We start from the raw sequence: 18,465 nt of genomic DNA on the forward strand, positions 1-18,465 counted from the left end.
TTAATGCTTGGTTACAAAACTTTGCTTTACGAAGCTGATGTTACCGAGGATGGCAATGTTAATTAAATTAAATCGCCTAATTAAGAACTAGCTTAATGGTTTTGTTGGCGGAGTGGTCTTTGTCTAAAATAGGGATCTCAACTCTCTCCAATAGGAGAAAATTTTCAGTGCGTCCGGCAGTACATTACATGAGGAACACTAGAGAAAAAAAAAAAAAAAACTGTCATTCACTTGTATAATAACATGTGACGTACGAGCCCTTGTGCTGGCATATTTAAGAATCTCTCCTCCAATAGATGTGCAAGTTTTAGTTTCTCTTAAAAACTTTCTCGTAGCTGAGATTTTAGATTTGAATTTTGTAAATGATAAGTGCCGTACTAATTTATTCTATTATCACTTAATGTGAATATAACATTGTATATATAAAAATAAAATAAAAAGGAAAACTAATGAAATGGCTTGAAAACTTTGAATTTTTACGAAAATGACAAAATAAAGGGTAAAGTGAATAGTACCAGGATTGACCTTTTAGTTTAAAAATGTGGTTTTTTGTTAAAGTGACAGTACCAAGAGCTTTTCGTTAAGATTCCCTAAAAAAAAAAACCTTGCCCTAACTTAATAATCAAAATTCAAGTATTCATTAATTTTCGTGTGAATGAATGATCTTGAAAGGGCAAAATTGGATTGATTGTTGGGCCTTGAAACCGAGTCTATTAGTTGGATTTGAGAGGTGGATTTGGAAGGTGGGTTTTGGGCCTGGGCCTTAGGTCTGCCAAATTTTGTCATGCAGAAGGGATGACCTAATTGTTTTCATGACAATAAAAGCAAGGGTATATATGCACTTGGCATTCCTTAGGTACAATGCTATCCGAGCAACGACTGACTAATTGTTTGTACTAAGATTTTGCTAACTTGTCTCTAAATTTTAAATTTAAAACTCAATTAAAAAGCTCATTGAAGCAGCTCTTGCATTTATTGATGATAACAATACTGAAATGAGATTAACTTTGTAATTTCATCGGACGGTAATAAAAATAAGACGTAAAAATAGAATGTATGAATATCACTAATTAATATAACTTTAGTCTACTTCACAACAAAATTCCCAACTCAATCGGAGAGAGGTTCCAACGTGTCAATCTGAGCCCTGTCTCTCCCATCACTGTGTGGGCCCCACATTGCTCTGAGGAATAGGACATTTATTTGTAAAGTGAGCGTACACTTGTGAAGACTAACTCACATTTAGATATGTGATGGATATTTTTTGGCGGGACCCACATTTACCAAGTCTTCATTCTTATCCATTTCCTTCGGAGTCCGGATCATCGCTGTCAGAATCTAGAAATGCGTAAATTATGTCTCTTTATTTTACATTGTGGGGTTAACAATCATTATGAATATTTTAATTTTAAAATAAAAATAAACAATACTTGACAAAATTGATCATACGATATAAAATGAATAAACACGGTTTATAAATCCACAAAATCCTCACCAAAAGAATCCGAAAATGACGTTGTTGGTTTCCTCCGGCCTTTTCTCTACCCTCTTTTTTCCTATAGCCATCATCCCACAATTATCGCTAGATTACATACCTATGTTAAAAGGGACCAATGACTAAATGTTAATAAAATTATGTAAGAAGTAAAATGGGTATGAAAACAAAACACTATCCCTAATCGTTACCCTACGCACTGCCCGCAATAATCCGTGATTAAATGTTAACGCTACCAGCTGGAAGTAGCAAAACAAAAGATGGCAAATTAGCACAATTTTAATGAGAGATGAGATATTTTAGCTTCAAGTTGTATTATAAATAGAACCATCTAGACCCAAAGACCATCAGAAAGAAAGAAAGAAAGAAAGAAAGAAAGAGGGGAGAGGGAGAGAGAGAGAGAGAGCAAAAATGGTTCTTCTTGAAAAGCTTTGGGATGATATCGTCGCCGGACCTCAGCCTGAACGCGGCCTCGGCAGGCTGAGGAAGGTGTCTCCTAAGCCCTTGAACGCAAAAGGTACTCGGTCTGAGCACGACGTTCGTTCTTTCTTATCCGATCGCACATGTTTCTATGTGACACGAAGTTTACCGCTTCTTAATATGTTACTTGCTATGTATATAGATGTTTTCGTTTTGGGTTTTAAAAATTATTAATTTGGTGATGTGTAGAAGGGGAAGGAGAGTCGAGCAAGTTGGCGATGCCGATGAGCCCGGCAACACCAGGAACCCCAGGCACACCAGTATCTGCTCGTGCTAAAGACAACGTTTGGAGGAGTGTCTTCCACCCAGGTAGCAACCTTGCCTCCAAATCCATGGGCAACCAGGTTTTCGACAAGCCACAGCCCAACTCTCCCACTGTCTACGACTGGTATGTATACGTAGCCTAACCCTAACAACGTACGCATGGAACTGGTTACAAACTTTTGATCGCAGTAAGAACCAGAAGACACAATAAGGATACTGTATGTACCGTGGTTATATAAGTACTGCTTATTGTCTGTCTATTTTATAAAAAAACTAACGAAAATATTTGAAAATTTTAAGTTTTAATTATAATGACAAAATAAATGGTAAAGTGAATAGTATTATTTTTTAGTGAAAAAATATAATATTTTTTTGTTAAAATAAACAGTATTGTGGATTTATCTTTAAAACTCCTTTATTTCATTCTATTTTCCAGACAAATTTGTGGTTAGTTCTGTCTCTGCGGATTTCTAATATTAACATCAGCAGATCTAAGCCGTAGATCAAGGATCTGTTTGTTGGGTTTAAATCTCTAGAAAACTAATTAAAATAGTTTGAAAACTTTAAATTTTAACAGTAAGGATAAAATAAAAGGTAAAATAAATAATATCAAAATTAAATTTTTAAGTATAAAAATATAATTTCTCGTTAAAGTAAACAATACCGATAGTGTTTTTTTATAAAAATTCTTTTTAAATCCGGATGTTTTCTTGTTGCTATCATGGGTTTAATCTTTTAACGTACGATCTGATCTCACAGGCTCTACAGTGGGGAGACCAGGAGCAAGCATCATCGTTAAATTGATAAACAAACAACTGAATGGACCAGCAGCCACCAGGGGTTGCATGTAAATAGTGTACTTTTTGATCTCGTGTTTGCCACGTGCCCAAAGGAGGGTTTTCCGATGGCAATGTGATTAGGTGTCCTTTTGAATTTTGTAACTAGGGCTTCCGATGGCAATGTGATTAGGTGTCCTTTTGTATGAACACATGTGCGGTGATGATGACTCTCTGTTGGTCAGATCTACCGTTGGATGGTGGTGAGGAGTTGATGTCGTATTAAATAAATAAATAAATATCTTTTCTATGTTATTAAATGTTATGATGCACTTAATTATGTGGTTTTATCTTATCTATGCGGGATTAGAACAGGATTGAGAGGACTTTATACCTTTAAATACGTTAATTTCAAATTAATAATTCATTGTAAAAAAGAAAAAAACTAAGACAGTTTAACTTTCTCACAAAATATGTTGGGTTATTAGTTGGTGGTGTCAACGGGGTGGAGATTATCGTAGGTGAAATTTTTTAGTAAATCGAAAATGTGGGTTGCTATATGGATGTTATTATACAAGTAAAACGGCATTTTATAAAAAAAAATTATTCACTTATATTATAACATGTAGTGTACTAACTTGTATTATTGTTAATGTGAATGGATAATGAGAGGATTGGAATTGAATCATTACATTGAGGTTGGTGAGTGGGACCCATTGTAAGGGGAAATTACCCTTTGATAAGGATTTTTTTTTCTTTTTTTCAACGTGTCAAGTACATAATTCAATACATCAAGTATCATAATATAATTGATTGAAATTTTTATTTTCAAGTTTTCAGCTAGGTCGCATTCTCGACCCATCTCTTCAGAAACCTACCGTAACATCTCTCGTCAATAATGCACTACCTTTACTTTTTAACTTCCCCACACGTTGTATTATTGGTGGCGGTCCCGCAATGCATGTAAATCTAGAGAGAGAGAGAGAGAGAGAGAGTAGTGTGTACTTTCAACTTTGGTATACTGCCTGATTCAAAAGACTACTTCGAAGACTCGAAGGAAATCCATAAAGTCCATAATATAAGAGTTGAGTTGGTAACAAGCTCGGAACATGACATGGCGATTTTCATCTGCATCTAAATTGCTCACACCATTTGTGTACTTGGCGAGCTTCTAAAACAGACACTGTCTTCATTTCAACAACATATGCCAGCTTAGTGACAACTATAAATAAACATTAGAGGGGTAGAAGAAGGAGGTAGGTAGAACCATTTGTTTACAGATTTTTCGCCATCTTCGGCTTCAGTTCCATTTCTTCTGATATGCCAAAATCTGCAAAAATCACACACAAATTAGCACCAATACTATAAGAAGTGTAGGAATTGTTTAGAACTCTAAACTTTTCTTTCTTAACGAGCACGCCTTTGTCACGCACAAGTTTCCGCTAGCTCTATAGACTATCAATGGTGGGAACTTTGAAGGAAGTGCTCACCAGGTAGCCCGGAATGAGATTGTGAGTTCTAAGTTCTGCCAAAGTTTCTTCCTCCTTTAAAAGTTGCAGGTTTTCTTTGCTTGAATCTAGAACAAGTGACTTGGAAATTTTAATATTGGTGGCAGTTGAATGACCGAATTCAGCATGCAGCTCTTTCACCAAGTATATTTCAATTTCTTCGGCTTGAGAAGCGGTTCGGAGAGCTACATACTGTATACAAATAAATATAGTTTCAGTATAGTGATGGAAGCCTTCAGATGGTGAAGTGCTACCAAATGAAAGATGCAGTGAGTGGAAGAATTACCTGACATAAATGTCCAACTGAAAGGGTAGACCGGCAGCAAAGATATGGCCGCTGCAAACTTGGTATTCTTTGCTCATCGAAAGAAACAAGCAGGAGGTGGATGTCCAACTGAAAAAAAAAATGAGAAACGCTTGATCCAATCATCACAGTACAGAAGCAGATTGCCAGATAAAATTTCTAAATACACATATATACATAGTGTGTGTGCAGGTGTGATCTCGAAAGGGTACTACTCAGTCCCCTATCAGAGAAGAATCATGATGAGATTGTCGGCCTAAACTCTAAATTACCTCGTCATCATTATCTCCCGAGTTTCGAAGATACTCTACCAACCTAGAGAGGCGGATGGTCCTGGCATTTTTACCATTGCCACCACTTGAACTGCCATACCGTGTATGACTCCGCATGCCACCTTTTCCCCAGGAAAGCCTCTCTGAGCTGCCAACACGCCCCACAGAAGCACCCAAAATCTCTGATCTGTTCATTTCATAATCATTTTCATCATCACTATCTGCATTAGCAGCTGCCGACAAGGGCTGATAATATCGACCTCCTCTCCATCTTTTGGATCTCTTTGGTCTTGGTTCTGTGTGCTCATCACCAGAAGACAAATCTCTACCGCCATCATTACCATTTACATCCTCATTGTCATCGGACCCATGATGTTCAGCAACATTTCTATAGTTCCTTCTCCCCCTCGCATTTCGATAGCTACCCCGTGATCTCCTCATAAGTGCAGCTGCAGTGTCTTTAGTTGTTGTTCGTTTCCTTCCTAGTGCCTCGGTTTGTCGTTGAAATGTCTGGGCAATGGAAGCTTGGATCTGTGCAAATAAGCTCAAAAATCAAGCACCCGAAGCAACAAAACTAGGAACAAAAAGAAATCTCTGTACAGTTTTGCCACTAACTTCCTGGTGACACGTAACACCTAAATGATGAAAACACGATGATTCTAGTGTAATACCTTTTTAAAACCACATCAAGGGTTATGTGGAAATTGCATTATTTTCGGTAATAGGACACAGATAAGACCCACATACAAGTAGATAATCAAGTCTTAACCAAAGTTCCAATGAATTACAGGGTTTTACAAAATCAGAGAACTCATCAATTGCACGAGAAAACTAGAATAATTCGCAGTTTTCTGTATTTGGGGTTGACTTCCATTTAAAATATATACATATTAACCCCAACAGAATCTTGAAAACTGAAATAGTCACCTGCTTATTGCGAGCCTTCTCTTCTTCATGAAAGGCCAATTCCTACAGGAGATGATCAACTATCAGTGCTCTCATTTAAAATGTTACTTACAAAAAATAAAATTCACAGTATGAGATGATCAGCATCATAATACCTCTTCCTCATACTTGTCAATATCTGGATATATAGCTGCAATTAAGGCGTCATAGTTTGGGTCATCTCTCAAAGAGCGACGACTAGCACAATGGGTGCGGCATGCAGGGCATTCATTGTTCCTGCAGCGAAACCAGTTACCAGTCTAAATATTAGATTGAGAAATCAGGCCACGAGTTCAAACTATCTAGTACTTTGTGACATCATCAAACAAAATATGTATAAAAAGTTTAAAGCATACCCCAGGCGCATGGACTTGTCAATGCATTCCCTGCAGAAGCGATGCAGGCATTCCATCACGGTCCTTGTTTTCCGAATGATCCCTATGGATACCAAAGAGCACAAGAGCTGATGCTTATATCATGCAAATGAAAAGGAAAGCATGCAGCTATGGTTCTGGTTATGAGTTAAACGCTTAAAAGGACTAGCCCGCACCCACAACTTTGGTGAGGTCTCATACAATGTACGAGTGTAAAAGGGACCGATGAGTACTTCACTTTATATAGTCTGATTCATTGTCTCAGTTTTTAGAAAAATTCTAATATGAATGAAGAACTCTTGGATGTGAAAACTCTCGATATTTGTACATTAATTTCAGCCTGCACAATTGATATAGATCAAGACCATCTGAATGGTTTTAGCACATCAATAAGGCTGCTTTTAGGTAGCTGATGTTTCGGCCATGACAAAGTGGTTCATACAATATATGGTTTCTGACAAGTTAATAAAACCAGTATTTCTGACTTGTATACCAGAAAAGTTTAAGACAGTGGCATTTCAAGATAATCTAATATCAATGTTGCAACATAACAGCATGCAAACCCACTATGATGTTCTAGAACTGAACTATCAACCTCCCCTTGATAATAGATAATGAGCTTTACTCTAAGCTGGTACCCAACAATAATCACTTAAAAAAATAGAACCAGAAGAGATCAAAATGCTTTACTTTCCATATTGATTCAGTTATAATCCAAAATTTAGTATCCCAAAGACATACCTAAACAGATAGGGCACTGGACTTCTTTCCGAATTTCTGCCAATTTCACTATGACAAATCTGTATACATTACCAACAAAAAGAAAATATTAGCATAGAGCAGATGTAACGTATAATATGTAGGTTGCCCTATGTGCAAGTTTTATTTTTTGCACGCTTTGCTTGGTTTTGCGTCAAGTCTTCCGTTCTTCAATTTCTAGGAGGGAAATACAGAGGCTGGCACAAAAGAGAAAAAAAAAATATGAAAGTACAGAGCTTCTGCAGAAAGATCAGATAAAATAAATCACTGATCTTTTCAAAATATTGATTTCATCCTCGAGCATAAATCCCTCGTTACATGAAACTTTTCATATCATTTTACGAGCCTGGAGAACACACATGCATATCGAAACTAAAACATAAACTGCTGCATGTTGTGGGGTTGCATTTTTGCAAGCGTACAAATGCCCAATTCAGCATGCATATTCACGTTATTGTCACCATTGTTTACCATACCCAAAAAGGAAAATAAGTACGTTAGTTGCTTTCTTTTATAAACATGGCAACAATTATATGTAACGAGTAAAAACTAGCAAGCTTGGTGGTAAATATTCTGTAAGTAAAACACTTTTCTGTGGAAGTTTAGCAGAACAATGAGAACCCAGTATAGTAAGCAGATTGTTTGCTCCTTCGGCCAAGCACCAACAAAACCAAGACACTATCGAGCAAGACTGAGAGAGTGAGAATTTCTGCTCAAAATGACCCAACAATCATTGAAACAATAGACAGGAAGCGAAGCGAAAATTCGGATCAGAATCTGCAGCTAATGAGCAAACCAGATTGGGCAACATGCTTGAACCCCCCATGCACGATGGAACTTGAAGCTCGAATTCAAAAGATCCAAAAACCAACTCCACCAACCTTCTTCCCAACCCAAACACAGCAATCCATCCCAGAAAGAAGGAAGAGAAAACCCACATCAACCCAAAAGTCATTGCTTTCACAGTCGCATACACACGTCAATCCACCCAGCTCAAACCCAGCAACAGCTCAATTAATACAAACAAAAGAAAACAAAACCCAGCACGAAGAAAAGCATGCAGATCCCAAATCACACACAGCATTCAAACATCAAACACTTACACAATCAACGGAAACGACCACCATAAATAGAAGAGCGAGAAAAGCAATGAAGAAAAAAGAGAGAGGCTCACTCGTCTTTCTCTTCGGTGCTCTGTAACGGGCTTCGATCGGACTCTGAGGAGCAAAAGGGAGGAGAAAGAACAGATGAAGGAGCGGCACAGAGAATCAGAGAAAGCAAAAATCCAAAAACCATGTAACGGGGAAGAAGAAACGTGCGTGTACGGTGTTTGTATGCAGTGGGTTGGACGAATCTGGAGTTGGAAGAAATAAGACGTACCCTCTTCGTCTTGCGGCGTTTCGTGGCTGTTTTCTCGGTAGTTCTGCGGAAGATCATCTTCCATGGCCTCGTGGGTGCGCTTCTGTGCCGGCATTGCTCTGGTTTGCGGCGGAAATTTAGCAAGGAACGAAACGGTTGCGTGTGAGAGTGAAATTGTGAGCTGATTGTGGTGGTCTCGGAGAGAGGAGAGAGAGAAGGATGAAGGTGGCGGTGGTGGGTGGTGGTGGTGGTGGAGTGTGGCTAAGCACAGAGAGAGAGAGAGAGAGAGAGAGAGGCGGAGGGGTAGAGGTTCTCACAGGCTCGTTGTCTTACCGAAAATTCTTCTATTTATAAAAAAAAATAAAATAAAAAGGAGACAATTCAAGCTTGGGTATTCAGTCAACACGTGTACATACAGGGGTAATATGGTAAATATATCTTCCATTTTTGCTTTACTTTTCTGTTTTTTTTTTTTGGGGTTTACGTTGAGTTGCTAGCAATTTCTGGATTTGTAGTGAAAAATAAAAATAAAAACTCGTTGTAGATTAGTTTTCTTTGATTGTTGCACTACTTAATGATCTGAAAATTCAACGGTTAAATTTTATAAATAAAGATATAATAGTTCGTTACAATAGTTAAATTTTGTATAAAATTTACGCTATTTAACAATACAATTATTGTTATCAAACTTTCTATAAGATAGACGAATATAAATTTACTAGTTGTAAGTTGTAACTAAAATGCACCTGAATTTTCTTGTTACTTTAAATTTCTCTCCATTGCCATTGACTTGCAGGACGCCCTTTTTGTTCTTTATCCCTTTTACACTTAAAAAAAAAAAAAATTGTTATTGTTATTGTTATTTTTTTTTCTTACTAAACTATCCCTATATCAATTAAAAGTCCACTATCAATGTGTTAAATTTGGGTTCCATGGTGTCTAACATATTTGTTTTGGTTTTGAATTTTTTTGCTAAATACTTGATTGAAAAATCTAAGTTTTAAATTTGAATTCGCAAAAACTTATTACATTAGAGTTCAGTTCATTGATTCGGGCACAGTAAAATCATAGCTAGTGTCAGCATAACGCGCCTACATCCATTGAAAGATGGTGAATTTATCATTGCTAAGCATTGAAAAGTTATTGATAGAGTTACTCATTATTGACAGAATGAACTGTGAGTTATCTGAATAAGTAAAATGTGAATTATTGGTACATGTGTTGACATCTATATATGTTTTTTTTTTATCAACTGAGAGTGACAATACTCTCCTAAACAATCATTAAAAGATGCATACTATCAAACTATTTTCTTGGCATATACTAGTGTGATGGAATCTCTATTGTGTAATAATTGGAAATTTATAAATAATTCCATAAAACTAAAGATTCTAAACTTGTATGGATGATCTAGTACTAGCAAAGGTGAGTATAAATACCAACTCCAACAATCTAGGTTACAATATTAATAGGCATAAAAGCACCTTACTAAATTTATCACATCCCAATCTCAACTCCACCATAGCACGATATTGTTCGCTTTGGGCCCTGATCACGCCCTTACACTTTTGTTTCTAAGAACTCACACAAGAACTTACCAATGGGTCATCCATCCTAGGAATGCTCTCATCCGAACTCGCTTAACTTCGGAGTTCTGATGGAACCCGAAGCTCGTGAGTTCCCAAAAGGCCTCATGCTATATCGAGGTGGGCATGTACATATAAGGCACGTCACCCCCTCTCCGTTGGTTGATATGAGATGTTACAAATTTGCTTCTTTAGCATTATTTATAGGGTGGTGTTGTCCACACACATTTTTTTACCTCTCACACACCCTTCTTAATTTTCGACTATCATATTAGAATGAATGAATTAAAGAAGATCAAATGATAGAAATTAATAAATTATGCGTGGAAAGTAAAAATAAGTGTGTGAATAACATTATCCAAATTCTATATTTCTTTAAAGTGTCAAATAACCAAATATAGTAAGCCTTGCATGATCTTCCAAGAAAACAAACTTCACACTAATTTGTTAAATCTCAAAAGGTGGGGTTGTTGTATTAGCAATCTTTCTATGTTGACATTTCCTTCAGAGAATTGTTATTAGTACTTTAAAAATCTCATTCTACACTCCTCATAAATGTATTTTTTTTTCTAATTATAGAAAGTTTGGAGTGCAAAATGAGATTTTTGGAGTGCTAATAACAATTTCCTTCAAGGCTTTTCCAAATTCAAATTTTTTTATTTTTTTTAAGCAAAGCTCTTCCAAATTCTTAAGGAATGAGTAATGCTAGTATGGGCCACTCATTAAAAAGTTGATATAAATGATTGGATTCACTTAATTTGTTTTGTAGAAAGTATTTGATTTATGTTAACAACACAAACTTTCATTAATTCATTTGGGATGAATGAGTTTCTCGAAATGGGACTCTTCGTAGACTCTCTGTTACCTCATATTTTCGGCACAATATTTTATAATATTGGTATAAAAATTGATGTTAACTGTGAGATGATAAAGAGAACAAAGATAGTCTAATTTTTAAGAGATTTCTCTTAGCATTCATCTTCTTAGAATAGTTTTAGTCCAAACATTTTATGTATAACAGTCTAAATCTCAACTTTTACGTATTAAAATAATTTAGAGTATCGTTTAATTAAAATAATAAAATAAATAGCCTAATATATTCAAAATGTATTTAACAGATTAAAAATTATATGCCACCATACCAAAATATCACTTCTTTTTATACAAAGATATTATACTATAGAGGCATGATATGGATAAGTCACATAACGAGCCAATAATACTAATAGTAGCTAAGTATTGAATTCTTCGTACATGTAATTTGAATACAAGACTTTAAACTTATTTATTTGTACATTACAAGTGATATTCTAAATAAATAAATATATATATATATATAAGGATTTAAATTCAAGACACAATGAATTAGATAGAAAAACTCTAATTACTAGGTCATCAACCACTTGAAAGAGACTTCTTGTAACATCCCACATCGTCCAGGGGAGTGGATATGTAAGCTTTATATGTATATTCCCATCTCTACCTAGTACAAAGCCTTTTGGGAGCTCACTGGCTTCGGGTTCTATCGAAACTCCGAAGTTAAGCGAGTTTGAGCTAGAGCAATCTCAGAATGGACGACCCCCTAGGAAGTTGCTCGTGAGTTCCTAGAAACAAAACCGTGAGAGTGTGGTTGGGGCCTAAAACGGACAATATTGTGCTATTGTGCTACGGTAGAACCAAGCCCAGGATGTTGTGGGAGCCCGGGCGGGGATGTGACAATTTGGTATCAAAGCCAATCCCTGGTCGGAAGTGTGCCGACGAGGACGTCGGGCCCTTAAGTGGGGGTGGATTGTAACATCCCACATCGGCCAAAGGAGTGAATCTTGTAAGCGTTATATGTATATTCTCATCTCTACCCAGTACGAGACCTTTTGGGAGCTGACTGACTTCGGGTTCCATCGGAACTTCGAAGTTAAGCGAGTTTGAGTTAGAGCAATCCCATAATGGGTGACATCCTGAGAAGTTGCTTGTGAGTTCTCAAAAACAAAACCGTGAAGACATAGTCGGGGCCCAAAATGGACAATATCATGTTACGGTGGAGTCGAGCGCCGGATGTAATGGGAGGCCAGGTCGGAATGTGACACTTCTCACTTACAAATTGAAATAAACAATACTCGACTTCTGACTTCCCCTTTAATTTATTTATTTTTTTAATTTTTGGTTGGAAAATTAAGGACCCAACTAATTATTTTAATCTTTCAATTATTTATGTTCTCTATATGCCACCCAGATTCCACACCGAACGAGGTTGTAATTTGATCATCCTATATTAGATTTAATAAATCAAATTAAACATACGAAAAGTACGACAAGACAGTGTACCAAATTACCCTAAAAAAAATTGACTTTGAAAAAATTAATTTGATTACACAAGTATTTATTTATTTGAGAAAGATTACACAAGCATTATAAAAAGAAAAATAACGAAAAGTAAAAAATATTTTAATTTTAATAAAAAACGACGGATAAAAATGTAATAAATAATAAAAATATAATTTTTTGTTAAAAATAAATAGTAATGTGAGTGTTTCATTGAAACCTTATATTATAAAATGCAATTTGTTGGGCAAGTACAATTTTATTTTATATTTTCTGATACATCAGAAGCCATACATATATCTAAAGTACTCGCCTCTGTTCTGAGTCCTGACTTCTGACCCTCCTCGGGCAAACGTCCCTCCCTGCAAATCGGGCACTCAGACCAAGATCACCGCCGTCTCCTTCCCATGGATTTGCCGGAAATCGTAGATTTCGCGCGCAATTTTGCCGTCATGGTCAGAGTCAAAGGCCCTGTAAGTCCCCTCTTTACAATGGTCTCTGAAAGTTCCAAACTTTCATCTGAGCTGCTCACCGATTAAGCTACCCTTTTCCCACGCAGGATCCAAAGGGCCTCAAAATGCGAAACCACGCTTTCCACCATTACCAGTAAGTTCGTAATTTTTCCAATTTCCTTTTTTTTTTTTCTTTCTCATTGTTTTTGCTGAATTTAATTTGGATTTTGGGCATGTGTAGCTCTGGGACGACGACCATTTCGGCGTCGGGAATGTTATTGCCGGACACCCTTTACGACTCTGGTGTTGCTAAGCAACTTTTTGGCGGCCGTGGAGACGGTGGAGGCGGTGGGGGTGGCAGCCAACGTGCTCCTGTTCTCGTGGTGACTGTTGCTTCCATTGTTGAGCCTTTTCTCTCTTTGGAGCACAGAAAGGGCCTTGCCCAGGTTGAAATTCTGATGCTAGGATTTATATAATTGCTTCAATTTGCTATCTGGGTTGATAATTTATGCGTTTTCTGATGCTTTTTTCGGTGCCTTGCAGGGCAGGCATCAGTTGATTCCTGGGGTTCAGATTGATATTATGGTAGAGGTATAGCAATATAGCAAAACCCCAACATTTTGATTTCAATTCTTTCATATTCTTGGTTAGATATAATAAGAATTTAACTATTTGAGGGTGTTTTTGTTGACAGGATGAAATGAGGTTGGAGAAAGAATCTCGGGATTCGGATAAAGCACATCCCTGCTGGTTTGCAGCACAGCTTTTAACACTGGTAGGAATTTGCTTACCCGGTTGTTTGATTGACTATCACTATACATTAGGAACCGTTTGAGTGTACAGTTGATGTAGAAAGTGCTTGTAACGATAGTCTAGAAGCTCCATCGTAACTGTCAAAAAGATTTCATCCATTTATTTCTTTTGTGCCTAGTTGACAATCCTTGATGCAATTATAGCGTTGTTGGTTGATTTCTGGAAAAAAAAATGTAATATCATTTTGTGAGCATATTCATGATCGATATGCGGTCATCTTTTAAGGGGAAATGAAACTATTATTCGTATTAGAAAAATAAAATAAACCATACTCATGTTCTTAAAAATACATGTAAATAGCTAATTATTATATGAAAGGAGACACGACTGAAATCGAAAAGTCAACTTTATAGCTAGGGTTCATTATATGTCTTTTGTTTCTCATATTTTCATAAATCCTACACCGCACATGGCTTCTGATGTTGATCAAACTAATGCACCTTGTAGATTGACGTTCCTGCTTCTGCTGCTGCAATCCAATCACTTATTGAAGCTTCTTTAAGCTCCCCCGATCACGGATGGGAGGTCGGTTGGTCTTTAGCCTCACATAGTAATGCTCCTCAGGCCCAGGTATGAGGTCTTTCTGTTTTGGGAATTGATGCAAATATTATCATCATGTGCAGATCTCTTGTAGAGAGAATTGTGTCATGTGACGTGGAAAGCAATTAATTGAGAAATCCATAACAAAGGTCACTGATGAACTGAGCAACTCTTCCTTTTCTGGTTGGTTGGGAGAAAGCTGCAGAAGCTAACAAGATAAAGATATCCCTTTAATGTTTTCATGTAATGTAAAACAATATTTTTTCTAATTAATCACGACTGTGACAATACATGCACTGTCATGGATGACCAGGTGGACTTTGGAGTCAGAGAATTGGGGAATTTAACTCTCACAGGCAAGTCAAATACAAGAATCGCCATTCTTGGAGTATCCCTAATTCCCAAGGTAAATTTATGCTCTTATCTTTCCTTTTAGCTATAATTTTGGTGATAAATATCATGAGATACTGAACATGAGTCTCTAGCATGTTTTGTTTTCAGACAGTGATAATACATTGTTTTTGGTCAGGACATGCCAAATATAACCATATCACCCTCCAATCAAAGGGGGGATTTTCTTGTGGCTGTGGGTTCTCCTTTTGGTATCTTGTCAACTGTGCACTTCTTTAACAGGTAGCTTATCTTTTCTGCATGCAAATTAGACATATGTTATGTTTCTGTTACTGTTTGATTGATATTATGCGCTCTCTCTGGTTATTGTGTGAAGTCTAATTGTTTAATCCTACTGGTTCTTGATCTAATTCTTTGGCTCATATTTCAGTATATCAGTGGGATCCATTGCCAACTGTTATCCTCCTAATTCATCTTCTAGTTCATTGCTGATGGCAGACATACGCTGTCTTCCTGGTGCGAGCATTACCTGTAATAATGTCCATTGATACTTTCATGCCATTGGTCTCTGATTACGTCTTACTTCTAAATCCATCAGGAGTGGAAGGTGGTCCAGTTTTGAGTGAGCAGGCACAACTTATTGGTATGTTGATTAGACCGTTGAGGCAGAAGACTAGTGGGGCTGAGATTCAGGTAACTTGAGAACATTTGCTTGTGTGACTGTTCTGAAATTTCTTTTAGTTAACATGTCATCCAAAACTCTAGTCTTGGGTAACAGCTGGTGATTTCATGGGAAGCCATTGCAACTGCTTGCAGTGACTTGCTGCGGAAGGAGCCCCATTATGCAGAAAAAGGGATTTCTGTTGACAAGGGAACCTCAGATGATGTAGGGAGGCCAATTTTAGCTGAGAGCCACGGTTCAAATGGAGCCATAACACATATTCAGGAATGCATTTATTCTAGTTGCTCCTCCCCGTCACCAGTTGAGAAGGCAATGGGTTCTGTTTGTCTTATAAACATTGATGATGGAGCATGGGCATCAGGTGTCTTTCTAAACAAGCAAGGTCTCATACTCACAAATGCTCACCTGTTAGAACCATGGAGATTTGGTAAAAGAACTGCAAGTGATGGAAAGCATGGATCCATTTCTGAGGCATTATCTCCTAGGCATAGTGGACTATATGGCAAGCAAAAGAGTGAAGGTTGTCCCCCAATGGTTCACAATAATGCAGATCCCTCAGTTGGCGATGAACATGGAGGATATGTATTGAGTTCTTACAGAGGTCAGAGAAGGATACGTGTACGCCTAGATCATAGAGACCCTTGGATTTGGTGTGATGCTAAAGTAGTGTATGTTTGCAAGGGACCTGTGGATGTTGCCTTGTTGCAACTCAAGTACATCACTGATCAGATTTCTCCAATTGTCATGGATTTTATGTCGCCATCTGTAGGATCAAAGGCATATGTTATTGGACATGGACTATTAGGACCGAGATGCGGTATGGACCTTGCTTATATCTTTTTTTTGATGTACTTGTTTCTGTTTCTTGAATTTGGGTGCCCCTTGGAAATGAATAGTTTGATTGTGTCTACGTGTCATTTCTTTTGGCCTTCTGTACAAGGGGTGTGATATCCACACACCCTTTTTTACTTCTCACACACCTTTTTAATTTTCGGCCGTCAGATTGGATGAATTGAAGATCAAAGGGCAGAAATTAACAAGGGGCGTGTGAGAAGTAAAAGGGGGGTGTGTTTACTGTACATAAGTGATTTAACAAATAGCATGACAGTGTTGAACTTGAAAAAGAACTTTGTGCATAGATACAATTTATGCAGATCCTAAGCTTGAAGTTTTCTTCGTATAATCTTGTTGCATTACCGATGTGTATAGGTTTGAAAAATGGATGTTCAGTCTTAGTGCTACAGTTGGGAGGGACAGTACATATGTCCTTACCTCTGTTGTGCAATTTTCATTTCCCACCAATAGTTGGCTTGTTTCTTTGCTTGATTTAAAAAGTCCTCTTATGCTTCATGTTCTGAATCCTGATCAAGTTTAATCACATTAGGGTTCTCCCCGTCAATTTGTTCTGGTGTTGTCGCAAAAGTTTTAAAGTCAAAGTTTCCGCACTCATATCAAACAAACCACCCAGGAAGTACTCAAGGAGATCTTCCTGCGATGCTTGAAACAACAGCTGCTGTCCATCCTGGTGGTAGTGGTGGCGCTGTCGTTAATTCAGAGGGTCATATGATTGGACTTGTTACAAGGTATGAAGAACTAAATTGTTGTATGGTGATTGTGTCTTTAATATTTTTTCTCTGTGGACACCCTTGTTTTATAAGAATCACGTCGAAGAAGCTGTGTAATTGGTTAACTAAATCAACATTACAGATCTGCACAAACAGTGGTATGAAATCTGATGTTGCCTTGTTCTGAAGACGCTGAAGTTTGTAATTTAAACCACCGTGTTGCCTCTGATGCTATTAAATCTGATCAAACACTATAATAAGGATCATTTGGCAGAAATCATATCATTCTGTGTATCTACGTTGTTATTGAAGCTGCTTTCGGTGCCATCATCATCAATTCAGATCTTAGATATGTTCATTATATATATATTAGTCCCTCGCTCATTGCAGATAGATCTTCCGTATTTAATGAGCTTTATTCTTGAAACAGTAATGCAAGGCATGGTGGAGGAACAATTATACCACATCTGAACTTCAGCATTCCATGTGCTGCTCTCCTGCCAATCTTCAAGTTCTCAAAAGGTTAATTAGTCACACATATTATCAACGTTTTATTTCACACGTTCTGGTCGTTTAAATTCATTTTATGTGCTTGAATTTGTTTTATTGTTGGCGGCATACTGTATAAGATGTGTGGTGGAACTTGACTATTTTGTTTGGCTGCCGAAGGTCAGCAATTCTGAGATATCTGACAACTGTAATTTTTCTTCCAACAGACATGCAGGATCCTTCACTTCTCCAAGTTCTTGACCAACCAAACGAATATCTTTCTTCTGTATGGGCGTTGATGCCACCTGTGTCTCCCAAGCCCCCTCCTTTGCCGCCTCATATTCCAGAGTCATTACTACAAGATAACAACAAAGAAGCAAAAGGCTCTCGTTTTGCAAGATTTGTCGCCGAAAGAAAAGATGTGTTTGAAAACCCAAACCAACTTGGCAAGGAAAGAAGACTTCCTAACAACATTGTTCCTAGCAAGTTATGACGTGCGAGTATCCTGCATTTTTCTCATACCGAACTGAAGGGCGTCATCTGTACAAAACCGAGATCAGGTTTTGGTGCCTCTCGTACTGTTTGCCGTGCTTCACTGACTTCACAGATAGGGGAATAACTTCACGGTTGGCAGAATGTTTTAGTTAGGGATTGATTTTTTTGAACTTTATAGGAAAAGCATTGTGCAATGCCAAATAATGTTCTCCGTTCCGAACAACAGTCTTATATCGACTGTAATGTAGTATATCATATGCGCAATATGAATTTGTTGCAACTTTCAGTGAAGCCACACGATTTAACTGTATTTGTACCTTATTTTGAGTCGGATCAGACTTTGTTGTTGTATCCTATTTTGAGTTCGATACTGTTGAAATGAACACATTTGGGTCGAATATGTCACGTGCAACGGGTAAATAAGATCTTCTCTTTCACGTGCAAAACACATTTGGGGAGGGTTATCGGATTCATGCCCTTGCCTTCGGGTGTAGATGCGAATGTTGCTTGATGAATCTTCTCGTTCTAACTTCTACCTTACATCTATCCCTTTAAAGGTTTTTTTAGTACAATAATATGTTTACACTAAGGGGTGAGAAGAATAAATTAAATCAACAACTTTCACAGAATATTACTA

General features: G+C 37.3%; 3 protein-coding genes across 5 annotated transcripts; 2 read left to right on the plus strand and 1 right to left on the minus strand.

Annotated features, from left to right (window-relative positions):
• The first annotated feature begins 1,840 nt into the window (after positions 1-1,840).
• DYL1 (dormancy-associated protein-like 1) lies at positions 1,841-3,335 on the plus strand. 2 transcript variants are annotated; one of them, XM_068467606.2, is made up of 3 exons: positions 1,841-2,012; positions 2,168-2,363; positions 2,999-3,335. In XM_068467606.2, exons 1-3 carry the CDS (start codon positions 1,907-1,909, stop codon positions 3,036-3,038), a joined length of 342 nt encoding a protein of 113 aa, XP_068323707.1. In that variant the 5' UTR covers positions 1,841-1,906; the 3' UTR covers positions 3,039-3,335. The 2 variants fall into 2 exon arrangements, with proteins under 2 accessions (XP_068323707.1, XP_068323706.1); XM_068467605.2 differs by having other exon boundaries at positions 1,844-2,012; positions 2,165-2,363.
• A 706-nt stretch (positions 3,336-4,041) lies between these two features.
• LOC137729766 (putative E3 ubiquitin-protein ligase RING1a) lies at positions 4,042-8,878 on the minus strand. Its single transcript, XM_068468787.2, has 10 exons — positions 8,558-8,878; positions 8,352-8,394; positions 7,160-7,218; positions 6,401-6,482; positions 6,161-6,281; positions 6,027-6,068; positions 5,100-5,630; positions 4,810-4,917; positions 4,506-4,715; positions 4,042-4,345 (listed from the first exon to the last, which is right to left on the minus strand). Exons 1-10 carry the CDS (start codon positions 8,649-8,651, stop codon positions 4,316-4,318), a joined length of 1,320 nt encoding a protein of 439 aa, XP_068324888.2. The 5' UTR covers positions 8,652-8,878; the 3' UTR covers positions 4,042-4,315.
• A 3,805-nt stretch (positions 8,879-12,683) lies between these two features.
• DEG15 (protease-like protein) lies at positions 12,684-18,226 on the plus strand. 2 transcript variants are annotated; one of them, XM_068468504.2, is made up of 14 exons: positions 12,684-12,914; positions 13,001-13,047; positions 13,135-13,339; positions 13,437-13,484; positions 13,588-13,668; positions 14,154-14,276; positions 14,560-14,652; positions 14,776-14,879; positions 15,028-15,113; positions 15,196-15,290; positions 15,376-16,096; positions 16,664-16,862; positions 17,275-17,366; positions 17,561-18,226. In XM_068468504.2, the coding sequence occupies exons 1-14, from the start codon at positions 12,849-12,851 to the stop codon at positions 17,824-17,826; spliced, it is 2,226 nt and encodes a 741-aa protein (XP_068324605.2). In that variant the 5' UTR covers positions 12,684-12,848; the 3' UTR covers positions 17,827-18,226. The 2 variants fall into 2 exon arrangements, with proteins under 2 accessions (XP_068324605.2, XP_068324606.2); XM_068468505.2 differs by having other exon boundaries at positions 12,766-12,914; positions 13,442-13,484.
• Positions 18,227-18,465: the final 239 nt, after the last annotated feature.

Source organism: Pyrus communis, chromosome 10 (assembly GCF_041283825.1).
Source record: "Pyrus communis isolate YQ-2024b chromosome 10, ASM4128382v1, whole genome shotgun sequence".
In the NCBI taxonomy this organism is placed as follows: domain Eukaryota; kingdom Viridiplantae; phylum Streptophyta; class Magnoliopsida; order Rosales; family Rosaceae; genus Pyrus; species Pyrus communis.

Excerpts from the sequence above, each read along its gene's own strand:
- DEG15 (XM_068468504.2), top strand. The coding sequence starts at position 12,849 with ATGGATTTGCCGGAAATCGTAGATTTCGCGCGCAATTTTGCCGTCATG. Across the intron at positions 14,277-14,559 it reads GTAATGCTCCTCAGGCCCAG|GTGGACTTTGGAGTCAGAGA; the intron begins GTATGAGGTCTT and ends ATGGATGACCAG. Across the intron at positions 15,291-15,375 it reads CTAGTGGGGCTGAGATTCAG|CTGGTGATTTCATGGGAAGC; the intron begins GTAACTTGAGAA and ends CTTGGGTAACAG.
- DYL1 (XM_068467605.2), top strand. The coding sequence starts at position 1,907 with ATGGTTCTTCTTGAAAAGCTTTGGGATGATATCGTCGCCGGACCTCAG. Across the intron at positions 2,013-2,164 it reads TAAGCCCTTGAACGCAAAAG|AAGGGGAAGGAGAGTCGAGC; the intron begins GTACTCGGTCTG and ends GGTGATGTGTAG. Across the intron at positions 2,364-2,998 it reads TCTCCCACTGTCTACGACTG|GCTCTACAGTGGGGAGACCA; the intron begins GTATGTATACGT and ends CTGATCTCACAG.
- LOC137729766 (XM_068468787.2), bottom strand. The coding sequence starts at position 8,651 with ATGCCGGCACAGAAGCGCACCCACGAGGCCATGGAAGATGATCTTCCG. Across the intron at positions 6,069-6,160 it reads TTGACAAGTATGAGGAAGAG|GAATTGGCCTTTCATGAAGA; the intron begins GTATTATGATGC and ends CATCTCCTGTAG. Across the intron at positions 5,631-6,026 it reads AGAAGGCTCGCAATAAGCAG|ATCCAAGCTTCCATTGCCCA; the intron begins GTGACTATTTCA and ends TTATTTGCACAG.